This window comes from Bison bison, unplaced genomic scaffold (assembly GCF_000754665.1).
Source record: "Bison bison bison isolate TAMUID 2011002044 unplaced genomic scaffold, Bison_UMD1.0 scf7180017864376, whole genome shotgun sequence".
NCBI classification, from domain to species: Eukaryota; Metazoa; Chordata; class Mammalia; order Artiodactyla; family Bovidae; genus Bison; species Bison bison.
The window spans coordinates 1,471,702-1,473,035 of record NW_011494948.1 but is presented as its reverse complement, the minus strand read 5'-3'; the positions used below and the strand labels follow the sequence as shown (position 1 = coordinate 1,473,035).

Here is a 1,334-nt window from a genome sequence, read left to right as displayed (position 1 = left end):
ATATATTTTTTTTTTTTTTTTTGGAGAACTCTAGCCTCAATCTTTTTAATCCTATTGAGAGCTATTAGAAATAGGTATGAGCATGGTAGTCTCATTTTCCTGTTGAACAAACCCAGACACAGAGAAGTAAATATGTCTTAAGTCAGACATCCAGGATGTGACACACAGCCAGTCTTTGATCCCGGGTTTATGTGTCACCAAAACCCATGCTTCTTTTCTAGGTTGTGGAGAAAGACTGAGTGAGGGCACTTGACCTTTGCCTTTGAAGGTAAACTGTAGACATGGGTTCAAAGCGCACGTATGAGGTCTTCTGCCTATTGTGACCCCATAGTTATTACTTGTAAGGATACTAAGTGATGGTCAAGATGTCTTCTGGTAAAATGTGGTGATTCTTTTAGCTCTTTAGATCAATTGAGTGAGTAGAATTTTAATTTTTCATGTCTCTTATTGTCTTAACTAGATTGCTTAGATCAATTACTTTTTTGCATAGGGAAAGTAAAAATTTTTTTCTTTCAACTTTCCTTTTCTGAGCTTCACTCTTCTATAAGAAATCTTCAAGGATTAGAGTTGCCATATATGAAAGCACTTGGTACTTTCCTAGCACATCAAGTACTGTTTTGTTTATTTCCCCCCTAGGCATTGCTTGCTGGGGTGTGGTCATCCTGTCAGACCCCAAAGGGAAGGCCTTCCGCACTGGATGAAAGTGCCACCAATGAATTTGTCGTCCCTCCACGTCCCTGTGACACACAGAGGAAGAATGGCACTTATAAGCGTTCTGGACAGAAATGTGGACATTGACAGACTTCAGTCCGGCAGATACGACATGACTGAAAAGACAAACATGGATTGTCATTCATGGTCAATGACTGTTTATGGCATTCTTCGCAGGCTCCACAGGGACCAATAAATCCCTGAGAAAAGAGAAGAGGTTCTGTGTCTTATTTGAGGAAGGAGGGTATAATTGTAAATATATATAGAGAGAGAGGAAGTGATAAACCAAATGGGAAAGTTAGCTAAAGTTATTTTCAATAGTTCTTTTTATCATACTTTTCCTATAATTGGGTCAGCACCTACTATCCTGGGTAGGTATCATATAATACACAGAAATACATAAAACATGTATGTGCATACTGCTCATACTTCCCAAAGCATTGTCAGATCCATGACCTTTTGAGAGTTTACCAGCTACTCTGAGGAGGTTATGTCATTGGTGGTAAGTGAACATTAAAAAACAGAGTCCTAGTGATATGCCCAGGGTCATTCAACGATGCTGTTTGGACTTGTTCTTGTCTTTCAGAACTAGGATTGTTCCCAGGAAGCAAGAATTACCTTTA

The 1,334-nt window shown here is 39.1% G+C and overlaps 1 protein-coding gene across 2 annotated transcripts in view; it reads left to right on the top strand.

Moving 5' to 3' along the window:
- TMEM261 (transmembrane protein 261) overlaps positions 1-925 on the top strand; it is a 1,583-nt gene extending 658 nt beyond the window's left edge. The window contains exons 2-3 of one of the 2 annotated variants that reach the window (XM_010856983.1): positions 222-268; positions 637-922. In XM_010856983.1, coding sequence (XP_010855285.1) covers positions 222-253 — 32 coding nt within the window. In that variant the 3' untranslated portion in view covers positions 254-268; positions 637-922. Of the gene's footprint in view, positions 1-221; positions 269-636 lie in introns of both variants that reach the window. The other variant, XM_010856982.1, reaches the window with a different exon arrangement.
- Positions 926-1,334: the final 409 nt, after the last annotated feature.